The 20712-nt window shown below is 46.7% G+C and overlaps 1 protein-coding gene across 21 annotated transcripts in view; it reads right to left on the bottom strand.

Moving 5' to 3' along the window:
- Positions 1-5411: 5411 nt before the first annotated feature.
- mask (multiple ankyrin repeats single KH domain) overlaps positions 5412-20712 on the bottom strand; it is a 120855-nt gene continuing 105554 nt past the window's right edge. For 16 of the 21 annotated variants that reach the window (XM_089584975.1, XM_089584980.1, XM_089584981.1 and 13 more), the window contains 4 exons: positions 17895-18020; positions 11688-11840; positions 9166-9300; positions 5412-5802 (listed from right to left, as the gene is read on the bottom strand). In XM_089584975.1, the coding sequence (XP_089441101.1) occupies positions 5770-5802; positions 9166-9300; positions 11688-11840; positions 17895-18020 (447 nt within the window). In that variant the 3' untranslated portion in view covers positions 5412-5769. The remainder of the gene's footprint in view (positions 5803-9165; positions 9301-11687; positions 11841-17894; positions 18021-20712) is intronic. The other 5 variants (XM_089584977.1, XM_089584978.1, XM_089584979.1 and 2 more) reach the window with 5 other exon arrangements.

Here is a 20712-nt window from a genome sequence, read left to right as displayed (position 1 = left end):
TTTTTGTGCCTCTGAGATGTATTGTGCTCAGTGAGCGGCCAGGCAGCACTTTTGGGGACAGCCTAAAATGAATTGCTGGGACTTCTGATTGCCATGCACGTTTCCTGCCATAGACTGTCATGCAGTCCCTTAGTAAACATCTTGCATTTGTCTGAGATGTGCACAAAGTGTTGCAAAACATTTCTGTAGACCAGAAAGTGTCAGCATTAGCTGAGCTAGAAGGTGTTTCAAGATGTCTAGAAATGTCTCGCAACCAGTGCAAGATGTCTTGCTCATCTTGTTAAGACGTCTTATAAACATCCAATAACTGTCTCACGGGTCGACTGTGACGGTTTGGAGACGTTCATCTTGGCAAGAAGCCTTATATCTGTCTAGTACACATGCTGCTCAGTAGGCAGGGAATATTTGTTTTCATGCATGTGGCACAGGAATCGGAATATCATGTCAGGAGCAATGAAATATTCCTGCCGTATGCAGTTATGTACGCGTGCACGCGGTCAGATGAGAACTGAGCTTTCTTCTGTTATATTTCTAATAGCCACGCGACTGTGGGATTTTTCGTAAGAGTACAATATTGCACTACGGCTGCACATGCAGTCATGTGGCTCAAGCCATAAAACGTCTTGTGCGAAAGTCCTCTAGACTTCTGAAGCATAATGCCTCGAAGACAACTTGCTCGAGCTAACTTGCAAACGTCCTGCGTAGCTGAAGACGTAAAAATAATTCCTAGGACAACTTACAGACTTTTTGGCTAAGGTGTCTCGAAGACAAGTATCAAACAGATGTTTTTTTGTAGCTCAAGCTATCTACGATTATTATAGACATTTCAAGACATCTAAGAGAGATTTTGTGCTCAATGGGTCGTAGACTGTCATTCAAGGCCGTGTAAATCTCTAGAATTTGTGTGAGATATCTATAAGAGCTACAAGAAAAAGCCTTGTAGCTCAAAAAAGCGGGAGCATTAGCTGAGCTACAAGGTGTCTACAAAGTGTTTCAAGATGCCTAGAAATGCCTTGCAACCATCTGGAAGATGTCTTGCACATCTTGTGTTTGAATGTTTGTAAGACGTCTTATAAATATTTAATAACTGCTGCAGTGGTCAGTTGAGACACCTTAAAACAGCTTGTTCATCTAAGCAAGAGCATTATATCTGTTTATGGATTGGTGCTCAGTGGGCAGGGAGTTTTGTTACGCATGTGGCACAGGAATCGGAATAGCATGTAAGGAGCAATAAAACTTTCCTGCCAATTCCTGCCGCAGGCAGTTATGCATGCGCGCATGTGTTGGTAACATCTGATTTTTTTTTCTGTCGTCATGTTTCTCATGGCCACGCTTCTCTAGGTGTTTCCTGTTTAAACGCAATTACACTGCAGCTGCATATAGCTCAAATCGTAAAACGTCTTGTGAGGAAGCCCTCCACGCTTCTGAAGAAGAATGTCTTGAAGACAACTTTAGTAAGCATCTTGCGTAGCTGCTCAAGGCATAAAAATCTTTCCCAAGACAGCTCCCGGACATCTTGGCTAGATGTCTTCTGGACAAGTATCAAACAGCGTCTTGTAGATACCTTCTGTAGCCCAAGATGTCTATGACCATTAGAGATGTTTCAAGATATCTACAAGATAGAATATTCTGTGTTCAGTGGGATGGCTACTCTCTATGTATCTGAGAATGGTTTGGCGGAATCGATCTGAGCCGCCGGGTACCTGCCGGTCATACAATGGGTGGAAGCTTCTCCTGGCCAGGTGCTCAGCTTAATCAGGGCGAAATGCTTGGGAAATGGGTCATAGACCCCACCTTAAACAAAATAAAATACCTTGTGCCATATGGCGCTCTTTGGCCGCAGATGCCCTTGCGCCATAAAGTTTCACTATCATTGATCTGATCGAACCATTGCATTCAACAAGCGTTCGTTTCGGCCCCAAGGAAGGACACCAAGAAAAAAGCCCCTCGTTTCACATTTACCACTGCACATCGTCAGCTTGTGAATGATCACCGGGCGGCGGCGCCAGATGGCGCCACGCTCCCGTAAACAGCGCACACACCTTGCTCGCCGTGACCAATATCAGTGCGTTCGTAGCGGTGGGCCGCGGTACGCATTATGATAAAAGTAGACACTAGACACCTTTAGCATACCGTGTTACCGTTGCCGGAGTACCGGGAGCCCGCGCGCAGCCAATGCGCATGCGCAAATCGCCTTGACGGCAACAGATGGCGGCAGCTACCTGGCAGCTGCGCGCGCGCCTGAAGCATCGGGACCAATCAGCGCGGGCTCACTGGCAGTTGGCTGGCTTCCGGTACTTCGGTAACGGTAACACGGTATGCTACCATGTATAACATGTTACCGTTACCGGAGTACCGAGAACCCGCCCACCACCAATGCACATGCGCAGATCGCCTCGAGGGTGCCAGATAGCACCAGGTACCCGGCAGCTGCACGCACGCCTGCCGTATCGGGACCAATCAGCGCGTGCTCACTGGTTGTGGAAGGGATCCCGGTACTCCGGTAACGGTATGCTAAAGGTGTCTAGTATCTTGCACAGGTTGTCACTCCGTCGCGATATCTCGCACTCAAGTTCGGATAAGTTAGGGAAAGCCATTGATCAATGTTCCCTCCTGCGCCGTCGACGTGACAATGAAGCATCGCTGGGCCAGCTGGGCGTCCGCGTCGTTGTAACCATGGAAACGACGTTGCCAGCCTTGGCAACAGTTCTTTCCTTCCTCCATGCTTAGCAAGAACGAGCTGCAGTGAACAGGCAACCATGGCGTGCAAACTTTCGCGACGTGCCAAGATAGGCTGTTTTGATTGGTCCCACCCAATGGTGTCATTGGGAAAGTGAAAGGGGAATGGGAAGCACCGAGAAAATTGAGTTGAGGGCAGCACTTTGTATTTTGAAATCTGTTCATTGTATAACTCCCGTTCGTATGCGCCGATTCCTGTAATTCTTTTTGAGTCAGCATCTGTGTGACAAAGAATTGACCTCAAGTATAGCTGGTATCTCTTCAAGAAGTGCTTCACAGCAGCTTTAGAGGCAGTAATTTATCAAAGAAGCGAGGATAGCTCAAACTGCCTATTGACAAGGTAACGACATGGGAGGTGCAGTACTATCATTGTATAGGCCTTATCCTTGACAAGAGAGGGTGGGTGAAATTTTTCGAGGTAGCAGTGGTAGCAACTGGTGCACTTAAGGCTTGAAAGCGGGCGCAAAAAAAAAAAAAATTCATGCTGGCACTGATTGCACAGTTCTTTGTTTATGTCTTGCACTAACTTACCTTTATCTTCAGCCGAAAAATATCTGAAAAAAAAATCCCCCTTTTCCTGAAATTTTTAAAACTCCCCGAAAACTTACAAAGATGACTTCTTCCTTTAAGCTGGATTTTATACCAAAAATTCTCTGAAAATTTCCTGAAGGGTACATTAGTCACTACCCACGCAGATCACCAAATGATGTGCAGCACCACGCGGCACATCATATTGCCACAACACACTTGACAACTTCCTATCACGCGTTGCTGATGAAATCAAATGGGCGCCAACTGTAAAGCTGCGGCCATGGTAAAAGATATACACTGGGTGGTTCGCCTAAGATGTTCTGCAATTTTTTAAAAATAGGTTTATTGAGGAAGAAGAGCGCTTTTTTCGGCATGGCGTTGCAAGCAGTGTAGCACATCAGAATACGACTAAGACGTGCGAACTAGTAGGCTGGTTAACCCATATTGAATAGTTGACTGTTTTACCTAACTATTACTGTTAGTCTCCCTATTTACTGAGAGGCATGTAGCCCACCGTAATATTCATATCAGTTTAGAGAATGCCAAAATACAGTCTAAATACTAACGGAGTACGAAGGGTTGGTCCTCTCGCGTTGTAGTCCAAGCTACCGCTCTTCATTTCACGAGCAGCATTTTCGAGTTTTACCAACAAATACGCCGCACCGTATTGCTCAGACAGCAACTTCCGAAGTCACTCTGCCAATAGACATCTGGAAACAGTACAGTGCTTGACATCCGTACTGTACATGGCAGCAGCCTTTTTCACTGAACACAACTGTTATTTAAAAAACTGCACCCAAGTTGTCTACCATATAATGTTTACTACTAGGTTTCCCTCATCCTCCTTGCTTACTTTCAAAGGCTGGACGGCCTTGTGGATATAATAAATTTTGCAGACGAGTAAAAGAGTTTTTTTCCTAATGGCCGTTTGTGAAAAAATTGCAATGAATTTAAACTATCAGGATAAATACTGCTATGCAGTTCAATAAGCAACCCTTTTCTTTTTTTATTACATGAAAGCCTCGTCAATTCAATCACCACCATTAATTTTGACTGTCACCGCACTCCCGGCAAATGCCCATGCAAGCCTACGACGTCAAGAGGCCCTTGTGCTGTGTGATGTCAAAGCACATCCCCAGGTGGTTAAAATTATTATAGCACCTATTCTTTCATTCCCACCTTCCTCCAATGGCTCTGTCATAGTGTCCATCTAGATGAGAATTACTGCGCCATTTCCTTTCCTCAAAAACCAGTTTTCAATTTCAGCACTGTGTTGAGGCGACCGTGTAACGCCGAGTGATCGTTTAAACATCCCTCAGGCCTGAACGGCATTTTACATAGTTTCCTGCGTTCCTCTAACACGTGTGCAACGGTAGGCATTAGCCATCTTACGCTCATGTATGAAGTACGGCGACGCAGTTCCGTTTTCGGAGCTCCATCGCCAGCCCACAGCATAGCCGTCGCACACAGAGGTCATGGAGACCCTTACTGTTACGAAGCAGTTATGCTTCTCATCGCTGTTGTCGAAGCTTTAGTCATAACAGGTGACAAGCATCAAATAAATTTTACTCACGCTTACCTCAATAGTTTTTTTTTTTTGGGGGGGGGGGGGGGGGGGGGGGCAGTGGATAATTCCAACCTTCGGATAATTTGTAAGTTTTGCCATTCCCTTGAAGTCAGAGTTAGTACTGCTGTATTTGCATTCGCTTCCCAATCAAGAAGTGATACCCTCACACCACTTACCAAGAATGTAATGGTCTTTTCACTTTGCTTGCCACCTCGGCAGCACTCCACACATGGCAGAGGGTGGCACATCAAGCGTAATTTTAGTCTGCATGTATGCCACTCCTAGACAAAAGATTTTACTTCATGATGGATTATAAGGTTTGTCCGAACGGACGATCGTGGCATTCCCCATTAAACTCTTCAGCTTCTCAACGGTGAAAAACTAGGCCATTCCACCACTTTGAGCCATTTCAACAATGCATTTCAGCACTTTGTCAATGAAAGCCACAGTGCATCAGCAATGCCTCTATAGCAAACAAAGTCAGCTAAAAGGCTGCACCAGAGACTTCTCTTCGTCAGTGTGAGCACTGGTCATCAGACCTGCGATCACACCTGGCAAGCACAGCACAACACAATGAGCTTTTTTGAACCTGCTTTTATTTTTTTCATTTATTAACAGCGCTGCAGCCTGCCCGCCCAAAGTTTAGCTCCTCCCATACCGGTGGGTTGTCCGGTAGTTTTCTAATCTCTCGCTATGTGTTGTCTCCATGCATGTGCGTTTGTGTGTCTGGTACAATTGTGTGTGTGTATGTGTGTGTGTGTGGTGTCGGTATCTGGTGTGTGTGTGTGTATGTGTGTATATATATTTATAATATATATAAACGGGTTCCTCCTTCTGTTTCCCTTCCCCTGTCCAGGGGACTTGCTGGACATGCCCGCCTCATGTGGTCGGGATGGTGACGGCTACTCAATGGAAGGGACCGGGGGACCGAATCACGTCTGGTGGTGCGTCCAGCTCTGCCAAGGCTGCAATGCAGGGCAACACAACACACAGTTACAATTGGCCTCACCGGCATGCAACGCAGGCCACCAAAATACGCTGCAGACCTGACAACCACATTTCCAACAGCAGCGAGGGATATCTACACCAGTGTGCTCAACAACAGATGCCGCTCACATTCCTTAACTACAATGGAGAGCGAGACTTAAGAACAAGGTCCATCAAGCCTCATCCAGGGCATTACTCACAATCAATCAGCAGTGGCAAATGTGAGAGTAAAGCATGCAGCATTTGCCTGGGGAGCCACACACGACCTTTAAGCAGCATGACAAAGCTAAGACGAGAACCAAGCCCAAGATGGTCTGTTAAGAAACAAAGTACACAGCCGTTGCTGTGACGATGACGATGGCACCAATGAACCTGTGCCTCAATGTGAGCAATTCTTTCTTCTGCGTGCAGATGTGACGAGGCAGCAAGGGTTCAAACCTGACAGTAATAAGAGTATTTCCCTTCAACTTGCCCTTGCAGCATGGGTGCTCTCTCCAGAAGACAAGACTTGGCAAAACAAGACCACATCCTTGCAGTTAGGATACACCAGTGATTGCAGAGCACGAGTCTCCTGAATGTAGCGTAGAGCTGCACAGCCCACTTTGGCGCTAACCTTCTATTCCCAAATTTTTTCATGACTCATTTCTGGATGTATCAAGCATGGTATGACAGACTGTCTCCCCATCTCACCCAAACATGGCAGCACAGGACCTGCCCGCCCTGTCCAATGTTGCATGCCCTTTCTTTGCTAGGTGTTGCTTGGTCTTTTTTTCCACTAGCAGCTGCTTTCTTCGTAGAACATGAACACATGGTTTCACAAACCATAAATGATGAGCACCCGTAATTTGCTATGGCAGTCGTCAGAGCCAGAACATTCCACCCCTCGTAACAAATTGAAGCACTAGCATGCTTCCAGGCAAACCTCATGCACCTTGATAAACCATTTCAAAACTTTCATTTCTGTCTGTACTTGGCCTTCTGTATAAGAACAAAGCACACTGTATTGGTGTTTAGTTAGGAACTCTCTCTCTCTAACGCCCAATGTGCCATGAAGCAACCCACAGAGCTACGTACTGTTTTTATGATGCAAGTTTGAGACCACTCATCTGAAGCATTTAGCACAATGAAATGCAACTCATTCGAATTTGCCGCTAGTTTTGTGGAGAGATTCTTGCCAAAATGCATGTAAGACTTTGTACCACTGCCACAGTACCAACCAGGTAGCACAAACAATACACTGCCACAGCAGCAGGTGCATGTGTTTCCTTGAGGACACCTTGTACACTTTTGCCGGCACTGCCCTGGTGAATGGCAGCAAATGCTCATTCCCTCACAAGTAACCAACAGAGAAGCTTTCACCAAAGTAAAACTGAAACTACAGAGCAGCAAGGACAACAAGAAACCATTGGCTACTGCGAGACTACTGCTCCACAACAGCCCCTTTTTTCCCTCCGCATGCTACTGAACCATATTTAGCAAGCGACTGGTTGAGACTGAAACCTGCTGTCAGGGCAGTCTGTTTCAATTTCAATACTGCTCCTCTGCTGCTGTCATGTTTCAGACATGCTATATATTGACGGCAATGCCCCTGAAGTGGCAGATGTGTAGAGCCATGGGTTCGGCAACTCATGGTATAGTTAAACCTGAATAATGAAAAATCAAAGGAGGTGCATGAACACGACACGCATATGCTGCAACCAGTGCAACTAGGGTTCCGGCAGCCAACAATACCGGCAATGACAAGCCTACCCGACAAGCCTTATTGCAATGACAATGACAATGACAAGCCTTATTGCAGCAGCGCTGAGTGCCTAACACACCTTTGATGAGAAGTGACAAATATGAAGCACAGACCTGCTTCAAAACAAAATCTGAGTTGCCAAGACCGCAACAAGAAATCCCACACAAATGACTTTAGATAATCACACTACACATACAGGTGACATGTGCACGCAAAAAACTTACTTGCTTTTGTCTTCTTTTCCTTCCTTTTCAGAAAAATTTGAAAAACCAACTTAACAGAAACATTTCTTCGATTACAACATTCAAAGCCAAGTGGGGTTTTAAATTAATAAGGCTCCACTGCATTGTGGGCCCTGCAGAATGACGCATTTGAACGGTAAGCCTTTGATAGTGGGAAGTCCCACAGAACAATGAAGCAGCTGTGAATGATCGTGTTAGGACAGCCAATCAGCCAACTGGTAAAATACCTTCAATAATGTCTCAAGCGATGCAGAGTACTACCATGAACAAAAAAAAAAAAAAAGAATCTAGAATGTGTGCGCAGTGACTGAGGCACATGCCAGCCCTATCTACCGACTTTTTGCAACTACTCTATTTATGAGCATAATCTGCGCACCCCTAACTTATTAGCCCGATTTATAACAAAAACTTTTACTCGCACATTTTACACTCCCTGCTGTGCCAATGCACGCAACAAAAGGCTTGGGAAGATCGGCACAGCTGCTTCACCATGTGCAGTTGTAGAAAGTAAGAGTGGCAAGGAGATGAACTGCATGCTGTTTACCCAGCTTGCTCGTGCTGACGGTCGCATTCCCAGATGAAGAGCTGTGAGAGCAAACTTCCGACAACCTCCAGCACACGTTGAAATCTGAAACTACCTAACAGTTTTTCATTCGGTTTGCCTCTAGTCAGCTGGGCTGTACGCGAGGGAACCGTTTTATCACCTTTTGTCACCGTTTGCCTCTGCCTGCTGCCTCTGCTATTGTATTGCTGAGTGTTTATTGCTTTGAGCTGCACATGCACTGTTAAGCCATCCTCCGGGGAACTACATAACATGGGGAGGGGTTATGAGTCACATATGGAGTCTTTTTTTTTATTATTGAGCCAGCGAGGGATACGAGTTGGGGTCTACATATAGGAGCCAATATAAAGTATATACTGCGCGTTATGGCCTTTGTAGAGTTTTTTATGACCTGTTCACAAAATCCTCACGTAATCTGTGACCTCCTTTTTGAAGCCTTCATTTAAAGAAAACAGTCTGCAAACTGAGGGAGTAAATACGGTTTTTTGCTGTGCAGAACTGGAACCAAGATGAGTTGCTTCTTCCTTTTGTGGCTTTTGTGAGGGCAATCCAGCAGAGATGCACAATAATTGCAGACGATGTCTCCTGGAGACTAGTCTGCGCTCATGTGAACAGCAGCTGCTACCATGCTGCACAGTGCAGGAATCTTTTGCTGTTGCAGCGGGCCTCTGCTTGGTCCAATGCAAGCATGCACATGGTGCCAAGCAGCTATTACAAATCCCAAATTCCACAGCACTTGATAAAGTGAGGGTATGCTGTTTTTGACCACCACTCATTTGGGGCAAAGGGGACCCACCAGCTTGGCGGTGGCCACATGGGCGTGGTGTGGTGGCTGCTGCTGTGGGTGGTGAGGGTGGTGTCCAGCATGGTGGTGCAAGGAGTCACCAGGCGCACTGCCCATCAGCTTGTGCGGGGACCAGGGTGTTGCCTCCTGCCATGCACAACAACAAAGCAGCACTTGCACCCAGCAGATCACTGCAGAGCAACCCGGCAAACAAAGCTCCCCTGCTCTTAATCACAAGGTCACTCTCACAATGCTTGCCAGCTGGCTGGCTCACCTCTGAGGCCTGCTGTTTCTTGAGCATGCACTGCTGAAACAGAGTTCAAGTCTGTGCAAATGCATCGATAAACTATCAACCTGCAACCACTGATACCATCCTGGAGCCAAATTCTTTCAGTCACAGCACCATGACGCCTATCATGCCATGCATACATTCAGAAGTGCACTGCACTGCATGGAATCTTCTATCCTCAGAGCTGACCCAGTTGCTGCCAATGTTTTCAGTAACCACCACCCTTGGCAGTGCCTGTGCAGAGAACAGCATGCCTCCCCATTTCGTACGCTGAATGAAGCGAGAGGTGAAGTGGCCTCTGCCGCCGCATCGAAGCTCACTGAGCGGAGAGCCAATCGATCGAGATAGATTGCACACAAGTGACTTAGGCTATCATGCACCAAACCCAAGGTTAGAGTGAAAGCAGTTATTTAAAATATAATAACCTGTTCAGGAGCTGTGCTTCTTTAAGGAAAGCAAAAGTCATCAACAACTACATTTCCTTCTAGGAGTAAGCTAGGGTGGAACAGGACGTGTTCATCATAAAATCGATAAAAAGAAACGCCGTTTCCTTAGTTTCTCTACTTCTTTGTATGAAAAAAGGCTCTGGTTTGTGGTGACCACATTTTTGCATAGCTCACATGTCTGTTTTTCGTGTTCTGCTGGCATGAAGGTTTGCTAGGTGTGTTACCAATGCAAACATTTTTTTATGCTCCTACACTGCTGAAACAGGTTTGAACTCTAGATTCAGAGCTCATGTTAGTGCAAATGTCATGCATGCTTCTTTAGTTCATTATTTCATGTCGACTGCCAATTATTCCTTAGTTCACAGTGTACCAGCTCCATACAGTCTTTACGGAGTATATTAATTTGTTTTATTACCTTATGATGGAACTGTTATTTGCATCTCACTAAAAACCCAGAACTTAAAGCACGGCTATGATATATCAATGCACCAATGGGCTTTTCATCAGCTCCACAGTGATGCACCTCACAGTGCACCTCCTCTCCCCAGCAACTAAGAAAACAGTGGTCTGCTAGGCTCTGCAGCTGGACTGGCAGCCTGACGTTTAGCAATGGGGGCTCATTTCAAGTCAGAAAAGCAGCACTGAGAATTATATTGCTCGCACAAACCCAATGACAGAGTGCACCGAGTTGATATTGCGTGGGTAGGGGCAGTGGAAAACACACTCAGTAGTCTTGTCCTCATTGGATCAGCTATGCAAACGTGCACTGACATCGCACAGTAGACGGGCCTCTAGAATTTTGCCTCCATCGAAAAATTCGACCACCACGGTCAGGATCAAACCCGCATCTTTCAAGTCAGCAGCCGAGTGCCATAACCACTGAGCCACCGCAGTAGTGGTCCCAATTTTAATTAATGTTATTCACTCACTGACATACAAAGAGTATGATACAGAGCTGGACAGCATGCTTCCTAGCGAGCTCATTTTAACAACAAAAAGTGTACAGCAAAGCACCCCACCAAGCTTTAATGTATGAACTGTCTCCATAAGATGCTTCCTACATGTACCCTGGAGGTGCATTTAGAGAGGTAGCTTTCAACTGTGTTGAGCATGTAAACTGTAAACACCAAAACAACAGAGCAAGAAACTGGATAAGAAACTGAACAGTTGGTGGCACTCATTGCCTTTTCAACCACTGCAACATGAAACAGCTTATGGAGAATACTGGAACCAGGGAAACTGGAGAATGCAAGCACTCCTGTGGCATTTCTGTAGTTTCATGCCACAGAATTATCACATATAATAAACTAGCAGCTGCATCTGCTGCGCCACAAGGGCAAGAGAAAAGCACATGACAGAAACAAAGCCTTGAAAGCCAGCCTTGTGTAGCTACCTAGTACAGCAGTTTCTTGCAGCATGGCTTTGTTTTTTCAGTATTTATGGGCCCATCGTAGGACTTGCAGTGCAATGAATTCAATACGTTTCGCAAAACTAAAGCCGTCATATAATGCCTATAGCAGACCCAAACGAGCTACGCTCGTCATTTCTCGCCCCTGACGAGTCCAATTTACTGCGAGTTTTCTGGGTCTCTGTGTCCAGTTTAAGGAGAGTAGGGCTTGTCCAGAGCATTTTTATGGTTTGCAGATAAATTGCAGCACAGGTACTAAATGACCATTGTGGTACCACATTCGGAAAAAAAAAAAAAAAGAAGTGTCTGTTACGGGGCTAATGGGGCTCACACTGCGAGCCTGATACCACAGGCGTTCCTTGCTGCCCCAAGACCAATAGTGGCCCCTCACCTGAGGCTGGTGGGTTGCCTCGGCGGCCACCCGGGAGGAGAAGAGCTGCCCAGCTCCTCCAAGCATGGCACCAGCTGCTCCGCCTGGGAAGCCGTTGAGGAAAGGAGGGCAGTTGCCCAGGCCCCCCGTACTCAACGCTGGTTGCTGGGGCTGCTGTGGGGGGGGGGAAAGAGGATTAGCTGAACTCCTCCTCTGCCTCAAACATACACCACAACCCCTTCCCTCAAGCCAGCGACCTGCTTACAGCTCTCAACTACACTACACCATGGCACATCGCCCAGTTTGGCCGTTATGGCTGCAACCATTCACACAGAATGTGACACGAAGGGCGCTGCAAAACTCAGACACAGCAAACATCACAAGCATGTTGTCCCGCAGTCATGCATGGAAGCACCACATGCGCGGAACAAAGTCTCACCACTAGCCGCATCATCCATCACTCAGCAACTAAAGCTATCACAGCAAGCTGCCGCAGACTTCAACATTGGTGAAAACAGTGAACAGACGAGTATTGATTTCGGCGGTCATGTAGGCAGTTTCACATTTAGAGTGCCAGAGACGCTGCGAGACGCCTGCTTTTCTGTATCTCGCCACTGGCCGCATCATTCGTCAGTCAACAACAAAAACCCAGAAAGCTGCTGAAGCCTTAAAGATCAGTGTTCACTAATAACGAGTCAGTACATTAACTTATGCAAGCAACCACCAGGTAAAACCTCAATGAGGTCATGCTTTCACTATGTGCCCGCATATATATTCAGTTTAAACCGAAAGTCCAACCTTTAGCTATGTCTTCAGGACTTGACAATAAGGCGCAACTAATTTCAACACGTAAAAGCAAGGTACTGTTGGAAGATAAACCTTTAGACATTCCCAAAATTTCCAACAGCAACAGCCGTTATTTAAAATCCTGAGATTGTGGTTGTGTAGGTTGGCACTATGGTTCGCAGAGAGGAGAAAGGAGGGTGCTGAAATTCCTGTTAGAGCGGTAACCAGGCTCCCATGTTTCCCCTTCTTTAAGGGGACACCGAGGTTGGCTTGTATCAATAGAATACCAGCTCCCAAACATAAAAAAAAAGGCTACTCTTACTGAAAACAAAGCTCTTGTAAGGTTCAAAAGAGAAACACAGGCCAAACTTAAGTACAAGCATGCCATTGAAAGCACCGATCTCTGAGGCTCACAAATGTGCATGAAGGTTACACGTCTGAATATTGAATATTGAAATAAGTTTTGTTTCACAATCGCTAGTGCACTTTTATCATGCAAGCAATGCGGAAAAGGAAAGATAACCTAAATGCTGGAAGCCAAAAAAACCTAAACTTGGCAGTGCCACACGCAACCAGTTTAGTATCTCGGTGCTTTATGGCTATCCACGTTATGTGCCCACACAAGGTTTTGTTTTTTGATGCGCCTCAGTTTACAAGTGCGAAGCAGCAGAGGTAATCGAAGCGCCCCTCTCAAGTGCTCCTTGGACGGTTCATGCCTTGGCACACACCTGCAACGCCAATTTTGTTGGCTTTTACTGTAGTTTACCTTGAGTTGGAGCACTGCATACCACACTGTGCTGTGCGTGCCACTCATAGCCAAGGTATGTGGATGTACTGCGTTGTCTGTTTTCCCTTTGACTAACAACACTTCAGTGCTGTTAACAGCAATGAAGATGAAGGCTGTTGCGAGGAAAAAGGTCGACCAATGTGACGTAGGCTGTCCTGGCAGCCGTACAGAGTCATAACAGGGAAGTAGCATTGCCGGTGGGGGTGGTGCATTACTGAATGCCACTAAATGAGCTGTGGTGGATCACTTGGCTGAATGCTTTGCCACTATGAAAGGCAATAGGGTATCGCTGTATGCACAAGTTTGCTCTTTGCATTTACATCGTGAAGGCTATCTGCTCGGTGGATGCTTCACAACGTGCCCCAAGACGCGGTTCCATCTACACTACCAGCAACAAGTGCACAGCAGCCCTCACTGGAGCACGACAACAGCAGTTCTGCGAGTATTGTACCTCTACCGGAACACAATGCCCTCCAGGTCAAAACGTCAACACTCTGACGATGCGACTTATCGACTAGGTTTCCTCTGCTATGCATTAGTTTCAATCATGCGCGTGTGCTGCACGAGCCTCCATGTTAGCAAATACACCGTTCCGCGTGCTTGCTTTGCAAACATACCAAGATGCTTGGCTGCATAACCACTGTTGCGAGGGCCACCATTGCAGAATTTAAAAACGGCCATACATGCCGGTCGCTCATTCATCAGTCATTACGGTGGTTTGGCAATGACAGCTGCACCACCACTAGCTTTGCTTACTGCCGACACTGCTGGCTCGTCGATGCCTGGATATTTTTTGGTATACAGCCATGGGCGTCCGGAGGGGGGGGGCAAGGGGGGGGCGGCTGCACCCCCCTGGAAAATCACTCACACGAACCATGAGTGATGGCCGCCCGCCAGGGGCGGTGGTGCGCTCAGTCAAAAGGGTAAAAGCAGCCCCGCATGGTCGCATCTGCGAAATGCCGCGTCCGGGCGTGCGTCGTTACGCCGTTTTCAAACCACGCCATCGTTAGCTCTACTGAAGGGCGACCTGTTCCAGACATACAGCGGCACCGGCGAGCATGTGTTTCGAGCCGCCTTGAGATGGGTGTCTGTTTCTTTGATCTCTAGAGAGATAGGAGGCAGACAGTGCACGGGGCATCTTGTTTTCGCCTATCGTTACGCCGGTCACCGATGAATTCTTAAGGAGGGAAGGACAAATCAGCCATGTCCACCCCCGCTTTGTCGGGCTGCTCAGGGGCAAGCGGAAGATGAGTTGGCGCCGCCGCCGCTCGCTGTCTCCTCCGATCCACGGGTAGCGCAGTTCGGTAGAAGCGCCGCTTTCAGAATCTCCGGCAAAGGGGATTAGCTGCTTTTGTTCACGGCGACGCAGTCTCCCGAGGCGCCCCCACACCAGCGTTCTTTGCGTCTTCTGCGAAAACCAGCGCCTTTGGTCAACGCAGCCCGATGGCGCCTGCCTGGCTCGCCTGTCAACTCTGGCTGGGCCTCAAATCACAACAGCGCCCATGTACTGTGCGATGTCAGTGCATGGTAAAGAGACCCAGGTGGTCGACATTATCCGGAACTCTGTACTACTCGGTCCCTGATAGCCTGAGTCGTTTTGGGGCTCTGAACCCCATAAAAACACAAAAACAAATTTTCCGACCGGAGTGGCGAGTGTCCCTTCCCCTCGGAAGTTGCGCGGCGTTCCTTTCACCCCCAAAGTGCGCATTCAGGGATACTGCGGCAAGTAAGCCCTTGCACGTGTGCGCGCCTCTGTGTTTGTGCTTGGGTGTTTTTAGTGGCCGGTTGTCAGCGAAGCTGAGAACAACCAAGACAGCGGACGAGAAAACGACGAGCGGCGAGCAGTGTGTGTGCGGTTGCTCGACTGTGCGGATGCGCAAGCAAGATGGAGCGAGGTGTATGAAGCTGCGAGCGTGCATTCATCTTGTAAATAAGTTTTCGTTGTATATATAGTCATCTTTTGTTTTCAACGTACGCGTTCAACAGTTTTTCCAATCAATGTGTATGATGAGTGTGCACCGAGAGCGTGTAATGAAGCACAGAAGTGAATTTATCACACGTGTAATTACGCAATTCGCCCAGAAAACTCCGAGGCGCATACAGTTGCTGTTCAAGGAAGACTGACTGAGTGACTGTAGTTGCGTGTTTGTGAACATATTGTGCTGTGTGCTGGTCATCAAACCGGGTGAGTCGAGAACCCGTATGCAGCAAGACTGAGCACTCTTCTCCACGAAGTAATATAGCATCTTTTTGCATTTTTTATTAATTTTAGTTGTTTCTTCGTTGATAAACTCCAATGTACCTCTCCTAGCCGCGCTTTAATTTGCTGTTTGTAATTTTTCTTTCATGTGTGCATTTTGTTTAATTCTTATTTATATATAAATAAATAAATTTACTCCGCAAATAGCGCCTTTTTGCTACGAACATACCCCCCCCCCTCCCCCCCGGGGCACCAACGGGCCCCCCCCTGCAAAAAATTCTGCGGACGCCCTTGTATACAGCTAGTCCAACCACCACATCCCTCAAAAGCATCACACACACTGAGGGGGGGCTGGGCCGGAGTTCTTAGCGAGAAATTCTTTGTTGGGATCAAGAATGAGATCCACGGAAGGCTGCTGCAAAGCAAAGTGACGAGTGATAAAACATGCCTGCAACACTCGCCACCAGCAATCGCAGCCCACGGTAGGGAAAACTTTTCCAACTTTGAATCCAAATCTCTTGGCAATAAATGCTGCCAGACAAGTGAGAAAAAAGCCATGCAATGTCAAAGTGTTGGATTTTGTATACAAAAATTTGGCTAACAACGAAATTTGTCCTCAGTGTCCCTTTAATGCTTAAAAAAGTGGCTAACCTCAAAATAGTCAACATCTAGCCCTATAATTTTGGTTCCCCTCATCACGCAGAGAGAAAAATTGAATACAGTTAAACCTCGATGTAACAAACTTCAGCGCAACAAAATCCTCAATGTAACGAAGTGTAATTGCCACTGAATGCGACGTGCTGCCTGGGCTCAAAGCTGGCGTGCTGCCCAAAGCTTGGTAAAAGGACTGAAAGGGTGCTACGTCACAGGCTGTGAAGCCTGTCATGCGCTTCACACCTGACAACCTCACTTCTCACCCAGACGATGTGCGTATGTGCAAAAAGATGCACACTCGCGCTTATGGCAGAAAATACGAGATGGTTTCATTTCACTAGTTGGTGATTGACAGACACTCTTCACGCTCTCGCCGACATAGAGAAAGAAAGGAAAGTAAGAAGGGGGGCAAACTACGAGGCTGGCCCAGGCAGCCATGAGGTTGCAGGCGTTGCAGCGACCGAACGCTTTGTCGTGTCGGCTGTGTGCTTGGAGCACTTACAAGAGGACGATGATGACAGTGAAATCAAAACTCGGGATGGGTGTGTCGTCGCTGTCAACCACGAGATGGTCAGCGTGACAGACAAGCTGAGGCGGCTCACAAGCTTGCAACAGAAACAAGAGAGCGTAAAGCCGTTGCTGCTGGCGAAGTAAGGGCAGAAGTAAACAACCACTTTAATCACAAATGAAGGTTTTTCCCGTGAGTCACCTCCAAAGCGTTTTTGCCAGATGCTTCGTATGCTAGATGACGAATTTCAATGTAGCAAAATTTCAATATTGTGGAATAAAACTTCCGATTATACCATCTTCGTTAAATCGAGGTTTAACTGTAGAAAAATTTTGCCAAGCCCGTGGCCGAAGAGTTACGAAATAGTATTTTCAGGCAATGACACAGTTTTCAACCCAACATACAGAAAAGCAAATTCATTGCCATCAAGCTGCAAAATCGAAGAAAAAGTTGTTTCCAGACAGACTTGGTTACTGCACCTCTGGTGTTTCCACAAGGATTAACCTTCAGTGTTGTTGCCAGTTCTCAACAAAACCCACTGAACTTCTTCCATCACTTTCCTGTGCATACTTTCACAATTCCTGGCAGAGCCAACTTCAAGACTGTGCTCACTGTCCTTGCTACCCAGCAAAGCACGGTCAACCATTTACCCACACCGTTACCATGTGATCAGAGACTGCCAACTGATGAAAGGCCGCAAACAATGCAGAGTAGCCAACATGCCGGGAGCCTTTTGCCCTTTTTAGGGCCAAACTCAAACTGATTTGCACTTTACACATGGTGGCAGAGCGTAAGTAGCCCACACCAACACTAAGCTGCTCTTTAGGGTCATGTTCCAAGCACCCAGAAACAACTGTTTTATTGGCCATTTATTATTGTGCATTCTTTCTTCACTTTCACACTTTGGTCAGAGTTTCTCACCAAAACAAAGGAAAAGTCAGAAATGCAAGCATTCAGATAGGGTCAAAATCGCACCAGTAGAGCCCATAGCTAACAAGAGATGACAGAAGGTAGAAAATTGGAGAGATTCACCCACTATTTAAAGGGCCATGAGTGTGGATTGTTTGAGACCGATATAGCATGTGAATTCAAGTTTGCAAGTAAGAGCGAAAAAACCATGAATGCACATCGACGTTTTCAGTAGGTCAAGCCCCATTTCTAGAAGGACCTAATTTTTTGAGGTTACTAGAATTTCTTAAGTGGTGCATCGAACATAAAATTTGCACGCTTCAGACTTTGGCAAGCCTTCAATTGAAGGAAGATGGTGAGGCAAAGAATTTATAGCGGCCTTACACTGACCGTGTTGAAATTTGGGATGGCGAGGCGAGTCGGAACGCCAGGTCGTGTTTGGTCACTGCTGCAGGCATACCTTCTTTGGTCACGACTATAGGCCGACCCCCCTTGTTTCGGACAATATTTCTGTAAAAAAAGGTCCACCAATATTCGAATGAATACGCTAGGTGTGTGATGGAGGAAGATTTTCAGGAAGGCCAAAACGTGAAGACCGAAGGCCTAATATTGGGATTCATTTTCGGTCCCGAAGAAAAGATCCTCAACAAGTGAAACAACAAGAGTTGTCTGGTGCTCACTGGGTGGTGTTTTAATGCCTGTCAGCACGTTTCATTACGCTACTCTCAGTCACTAGTGTGCTCTGCATTGTCAGTGGACAAAATGCTGCAAACCAGAAAGGAAGAATCCCCATGCAGCAAAGAAAGGAAACACTGTTGCGATGCGCGATGTAAGCCCGCCGTGGGCTTGCAGAAGCCTGCTAGGGGCAGTGCCTGTCCATAAACGGCGAGTGAGCAGTGGGATGGGAGGCTAGGGCGAGCAGCTCTCATGCTGTTATTTGCTTCAACAGCTGGCGGACACAGCGGAAGAGCACACTCCTTGGACAAAAGTACTCCAGGGGTTCACTCATCCAACTGCCTCTAAGAGCATACGCTGCCCTGCTGGAGCAAACTGGTGACCCTACTCACACAGCTATAATTGCTCCCAACACAAGAATGGGCGTATTTGAATGAGCATTACATTAGTTCTACGCGGTGTTGGATCAATCCAGGAACTAAGTGCACCTGCCACTACATGAAACAAAGCAGCACAGCAGTCCAAGACCTAAAAATTGACTTCCCTGAGTCAAGTACAGTAGAACCCCTGTACAGTAAAGTCGCTCCAACCAGCAAAAACCTTTACCATACCAGTTGTTGGTGCTTCTGTGCTCTACGAATGCTGCCCGGTAATTAGGCTACTTGCTAACACATAGCGTTGGTCTAGAAAATTGCCTCATTATGCACAAATTTATTTCTAGCTACTACATTTAGTGTCCTATATTTGATTTCATCCAAGTCTTCAAAGAAGTACCGTGTCTGCTCGAATATAAAGAGGGGAGATTTGAGTCTGCATGAAAACAATACCTTTGTGCGAACATGGTATTGCCTTCCGTGGCTACAGTGTCTTAAGAGGCAATTGTCAAGATATGCATGCAACAAAACCTCCCATGCAGTGCTCCTACGGCTCTGCTTTTTTGCACTGCTACTTCACGCTGCCCACTTAGCCCTGTTCTCTGCTTCCCTACTCTCTTCTCTTTTATTGCCTTCCCTTTCCGAATGGTCCACACTGCCTTCTTTCGTGTTCATGGCCAGCTTTTTTCTTTTTTTTTTTTAATGCTGTGTACGCCATACTCTTTGCCTCCCCTCCCCGGTCTTAGAAAAGTTGGCGCCTCCTCACAGCTCACAAGCTCGGTGGCTGAGCCACCTCAAAAAGTGCCATTTTTATCGTCTTCCAATATATTTCCTAGATGACGCGCATGCCACGTTGTCACCATTCCGTGGGATGCATGCTACCATGGCCAATTTACTATAATCGTTTCTTTATAGAGTTGTCATTACCATTAAATGAACGTACACAAACCAGGCGTAACAGCTAAATGCAACCAAGCTTTTAAAAAAGACAGTGCTTTAGACCAGTGAAACCAAATGAAGGTTTCTCAGAGTCAAGCGGTACATGCTGCATTAGTTTTTCCGTTCTTCAAAGTTACTTAGTAAAGACTAATGAGCTAACTTTTAAACTACTGGCTTGAAAAACAAAGTGTCAATACAAAAGTTGTAGATTGTCTCAAAAACAGCTAGCAGCGCTGTTTCCATCAAGGCACGAGTTACGTAGCTTAATTTATTGGCTTTCAAAGAAAGCTACCATGTGACCAACTGCTGGCTCACGTCTCTGCTCCAGTGCGCAGGCAAAGCCTCATCGGGGAAAGCACTCCATAAAAAAGTGGATTCTGTTCTCTGAGACGAATCTCGGTGCATTGAAGTGGCCGTTGTCAGTCATGTGGAAGCCCTTTTTTATTGAGAGAGTTGTGGTATGAGGCCAGTAAAAAAAAACTACTTTACGTAAACGGTAGCTTGGTGCAAACATTTCAGTCAGCTGTTTTTGAAGGAAATCTATAGCCTCTGTACTGACACACTGTTCTGAAACCAATAATTAAAAATTAGCCAATGAGTCCTTACTAATTATACACTTTTGTGAACAAAAAACTACAACAGACTAGGCCAGGCGACTCAACAGATCTCAGTCGGTTTCACTGGGCTAGGACACTCCCATGTTTTTTAAAAGCCTGGCTATGTTTACCTTGGAAACCTGCACCCACCCCCCAGGTTAAAACTGACAGGATGGTTACGAGCGCGTAGCATATGCTTAAGCAGTAGCTGTGGTGCGACCGGTTAGGCATTTTTGCTCCCGATTTTGAGCTTGCAAATCGCTAGGAGGTCCGAAAGGTCCCGCTTTCTCCATAGCACTTCAGTGTAGAGGATGCTTTATAGCATTCTGGTTTAAACTGCACTGCTCCACACCAATGCTCGAGTGCTCACCACTTTTATTCTAAGCCTACACTAGCACACAGCAGCACGCCAAAAAAGCAAACACCACAGCCCCCGGGGTTCCTTTCAAGGGCGTACATGGCCATACAGCATCTTGGCGCATCACCTAGCTCGCCGTGCATGCCACCCCCACAGAAGCTCCCATCAAAAAATAAACACATCATAATATCATTGGTGCACTACCAAGGCATAGCCAAGTCTGCACTGCAGACGGCGTGAAACTGAGGAAAACACTAAGA

This window comes from Amblyomma mixtum, chromosome 3, assembly GCF_055824585.1.
Source record: "Amblyomma mixtum isolate Tamu chromosome 3, ASM5582458v1, whole genome shotgun sequence".
Classification (NCBI taxonomy): domain Eukaryota; kingdom Metazoa; phylum Arthropoda; class Arachnida; order Ixodida; family Ixodidae; genus Amblyomma; species Amblyomma mixtum.
Note: the sequence above shows the minus strand (reverse complement) of the source record. Positions and strands in the feature narration are given on the sequence as shown.